Consider the following 4783-nt stretch of genomic DNA (forward strand, 5'->3'; position numbering starts at 1 on the left):
TACCATATATATTACCAGAACACAAGAAGTGACCGCACTTTTTTTTTCTTTTTTGGCACAATCCATTTACGCTCAACAAAATTCCAGCAGCATGCAGAGCTTCAGTAGTGACTTCATGTTGAGTGTGTGAGGGGAATTTTGGGATATTCATGATTCACTCGCAGTGGCTTTACTAAGCTTGTAATGTTGTACTTGTTTTACTAAGCGTTGCCATGTCAGATCCATAACATGTCAGGATACATGTCCACTCAGTAATGACTTTCAGTGAAAAGAACTGGTTTCGTCATACCTGACTCCGCCAAAGCATAACAGCATTTGTCATATTTCATAGGTGCAATCAAGATCACGTAATAGAGTAAAGACAGTTACAGTGTTTTGCTTGGATGGCAGAAACAAATCCCTTGAGAACCAAAGAGGAGATTTGGTTTCCAAGCCTATATATTCACCCAACTTCTTGATATCTGTGATAATTACGATGATAACTAAGTTTGCAGCACCTTTAGCCATAACCTCAATTCTACACAGCCCCTTAGGAAAATATATTTCATAAAAAAACCTATAAAACTTTGCATGTTTAGAGGAACAGTTTATCCAAAACTGAAAATTTGCTGAAAATGCACCCACTCTCTGGCCATCCAAGAGTTTTTTTTTTCATCTGAACAGCTTTGTTTCTTACTTTCTTACATGCAGCTTTTCACTTCACAAGACATTAACTTATGAACTGGAGTCGTGTGGATTATTGTAATGTTTTTCTCAGCTGTTTGGACTCTCATTCTGACGGCACCCATTCACTGCAGAGGATCCATTGCTGAGCAAGTGATGTAATGCTGAATTTCTCCAAATCTGTTCTGATGAACAAACAAACTCATCTACATCTTGGATGACCTGAGGATGAGTAGGTTTTCAGCAAATTTTCCTTTTTATGTGAACTACTCCTTTAACATAATTTTTAAATCTATTATGCTTAGTTTGTAGTCAATATTGTGTGTACAAATCTCGTGCTTTAAGAGACTTCATTCACACTTTTCAGTACAGATGAATAAAATGGGAAGTGGTGACAGGGACTTTTCTTTTGGTGATTTCAGGTTGATTGTTAAAAATATCATTGATTTTTGATATACCTATTTTCACACACATTCTATTTATAGTCATCATTTTCCATTTATAGTGGCTTTATTTTGGACAGTGACCATTATGAGTGTTCTGGTATTTACACACTTCCAGATTCACACCATCGCAAAACTCGATCTGCGCTGGTACCCGTGGAAAGGCTGTTAGAGAGCAGGAAACAGCTCTGATATACTCCCACATTTAACTCTCCGAAGCTGAATTGGGTCACAAGGGGATTTCAGTGTGGTAGGTGTTTTAGAAACGGCCCTGTTTCTCACCAATTTATGCACTTCAAATACTTTTGGTACATTTCTTTTCTGCTTTTGTCTATGAGAAAAATGCCACACTATTATCGGGCTGAAATAAATAAGAATACACATCTAAAATGTTTTTTTTCCCTTCTTTTTGCCTAATCTCCTTGCCTGAGCTATTCTTCTAAGAATCAAATACCAAAACCTAGAGGAAGTGAGTTGAGATTGAGATCAGTTTGAACCATTTTCTCCGAAACAGAACATTCTTATAGATAAGATAGAGAACATTCACAACCGTGTGGTCAGCACCTTCTGAAACACCAAGTCAGGACAGCCAAACATGTAACTCAGAGGTTTGGGTCAAGAACATCTCACCTCAAATTCATAAATATGTAGTTAAGAGATAAAAGTGTGTTTTTATTCACTTTGAGGTAGCATTATCTTTGATACGATTATTAAGGGTCCAAAGGTTTCCTTGTAAAATGTTGGCTAATTCTGAAAAACCCACCACAAATTATATATGGAAACCAATCAGTCAATGAAACATTCAAGAGTTTAAAGAGGGCTATGGTTTTTAGAGGTTAAAAGTTTCAATACTTATATGTTTTTGTAAAGCCTAGCACTGGGGAAGCACTTCATGTCAATTGCAATAAACTGAAAATATATTATAGTTTAAATTGATATAAAATGCAATTAATTGAGTGTTTTTTTGACCAGCTTAAAAAGGACTTAAGTACATTTTCTTTTTAATAATTAGGCTACTTAGGCTATATTGTCTTTAAAATGTGGTTAAATTGTACTGCCAAATGTAGCTACAATAAATACACATATTGTAATATCAATTTGTAATTTATGACATTTAAAATATATTAACTTCAATTAAAATATATAATTACATACTATAGTTTAATTATAATCAGGTAGCCTACTTTTGTTCAACACATCAAAATAAGTGTTATTGCATGATAATTAGAACAATGTACTTTGAAGTAAAACTTTTTAATTTGACATTTTCACAAAATGCACTGTTTAAAAGTCTATTTAAGTGTGTTAAGAAACATCGTCGTGGAAGTATACCTACTCTCTTTAAGTTCCCTTATGAGGCCTTTTATTTCATTCATATTATATGCTATTACCTGCCAGTACAGTTAAAAAAAGACAAATAAAATGAACGGGACAAAAGTCTTGTAAACAGAGAAAGCAAATACGCATTATATAACATTTCTTTAAATGCAAAACTGCTTAATTCTCAAAAAATGACTGTGCACCTTCGAGTCCGATACTGACCCGGGAAAACTATCCACTGCTTCCGGGTCATTCGTTCTGCATGTTGCTATTCTGTGTAGCCTGCAATATTTCAGCAATTTTACGGTTAATACATTTCTTATAAACATGTCCCGGGGTTCTAGCGCGGGGTTTGACCGTCACATCACCATCTTCTCTCCGGAGGGAAGACTTTACCAAGTAGGTGAGTACGACTTTGACTTGAATAAGAGCTGTTAGTGCACAGTCATGTCGCCTACAGTGCAGCTCACAGTCAATCTCTTACACCAACTGCTAGTATGAACTCATAGCATTATTAGCCTGTCACATAAAATCTCTTCTATCTGAATGTGTGCATTTATATATATATATATATATATATATATAAGTCCTGCTTAGTCTAGTCGCTAGAGTGATGAGAGTGAGTGAGTGATGGAGAATCGGCTCAATGATGTTTAATATAATAATTTTATTACACATCTACAGATTTCAATTTAAAACTATCATATAAATGTATGTTAATTGATCAAATGCAAAAGTGATGTGCATTGATACATATGTTGGTGAGGAGGTTTGTGTTTTCTTTACCAAACTTTGCCATGGCAACCGCAGTTTCCGCCAAAATACCGCAGTTTTTGTCAATTTGTCACAATTTTATTGAACAATTATGTAAACAACTTGGCAACAACAATATATGTGACCCTGGACCACAAAAGCAGTCTTAAGTCGCTGGGGTATATTTGTAGCAACAGCCAAAAATACATTGTATGGGTCAAAATTATCGATTTTTCTTTTATGCCAAAAATCATTAGGATATTAAGTAAAGATCATGTTCCATGAAGATATTTTGTACATTTCCTACCGTAAATATATCAAAACTTGCTAAGAACTTTATTTGGACAACTTTAAAGGCGATTTTCTCAATATTTTGATTTTTTTGCACCCTCAGATTCCAGATTTTCAAATAGTTGTATCTCGGGCCAAATATTGTCCGATCCTAACAAACCATACATCAATGGACAGATTATTTATTCATAAATTTCAAAAAATTGACCCTTATGACTGGTTTTGTGGTCCAGGGTCACATATATTTGAAATAGCACGGTAGTATCAGGTGCATAAAAGGCATAAATAATAAATAAATAAAATGAAAGGACCAGGATTTTTCTTGTAAATCTTATTTTATTAAATTTTTATTTTTCCTCGTGGATTTTGTAAGCTAAAAACTCATTGTAAAATACACAAAACCCCAAACTCCTGTAGTTACTGTAGTTAGTACATTCTTTTTATTGTTAAAGCATAATGGTACAATATTACATTTCTTTCTAAGAAGCAGTTTTTATTTATTTATTTATTTTTATTACATTTTTTTTATATGTAATATTATTTTTTGTGGATCTCCAGACCTTTTTCTTTTCGTAACTTTTAACCTTCTAAATAACTTCATTACATTTTTACAGAATATGCATTCAAGGCCATAAACCAGGGTGGTCTGACATCGGTTGCTGTTCGGGGGAAAGACTGTGCAGTAGTCGTCACACAGAAAAAAGTCCCAGTAAGTCTGCTGTCATGTACCCTTTTTCCACCGAAATTTGGCCAGAGCGTCTGAGAAACATCTCTCAGAATCAGCCGCGTTTCACTGACTTGAGAAATAAACGATTATGTAATTTGGCTATTTGCCCACAAATAAAGCAACACATCCTAACATTCATTTTAATTGGATTTAATTACATTTTTTCCAACCTGGAATGTCTTTTCTGTGGTGTAAACATGCAGAACTACTGGTGGGAAAGGTGACTTTTATTTATGTTACTGGTAAGTTCTGTTCCAGTGGTGCTGGTGATCTAAAACAGTCTGTGTTTTCCAGGACAAGCTGCTTGATTCTTCCACTGTCACACACTTATTCAGAATCACAGAGAACATTGGCTGTGGGATGTCAGGAATGACAGGTACAGATCTCATCCACATAGTCATATTCATGGTGTCTGCTGGAACTGATGCGCTCGTTAATGGCTTGTGTTTCGCGTTCAGCTGACAGCAGGTCTCAAGTGCAGCGAGCTCGTTATGAGGCGGCCAACTAGGCGGCCAACAAGTATGGTTATGAGATTCCAGTAGACATGCTTTGTAAAAGGATTGCTGACATCTCTCACATCTCTCAG

At 35.2% G+C, this 4783-nt stretch overlaps 1 protein-coding gene across 1 annotated transcript in view; it reads left to right on the plus strand.

Moving 5' to 3' along the window:
- Positions 1-2642: 2642 nt before the first annotated feature.
- Positions 2643-4783, plus strand: part of LOC107721811 (proteasome subunit alpha type-6) — an 11627-nt gene continuing 9486 nt past the window's right edge. Inside the window, exons 1-3 of the mRNA XM_016529978.1 lie at positions 2643-2829; positions 4085-4179; positions 4492-4573. Of these exons, the coding sequence (XP_016385464.1) occupies positions 2754-2829; positions 4085-4179; positions 4492-4573 (253 nt within the window). The 5' untranslated portion in view covers positions 2643-2753. The remainder of the gene's footprint in view (positions 2830-4084; positions 4180-4491; positions 4574-4783) is intronic.

This window comes from Sinocyclocheilus rhinocerous, unplaced genomic scaffold (assembly GCF_001515625.1).
Source record: "Sinocyclocheilus rhinocerous isolate Xijiao unplaced genomic scaffold, SAMN03320098_v1.1 scaffold4561, whole genome shotgun sequence".
Taxonomy (NCBI): Eukaryota; Metazoa; Chordata; class Actinopteri; order Cypriniformes; family Cyprinidae; genus Sinocyclocheilus; species Sinocyclocheilus rhinocerous.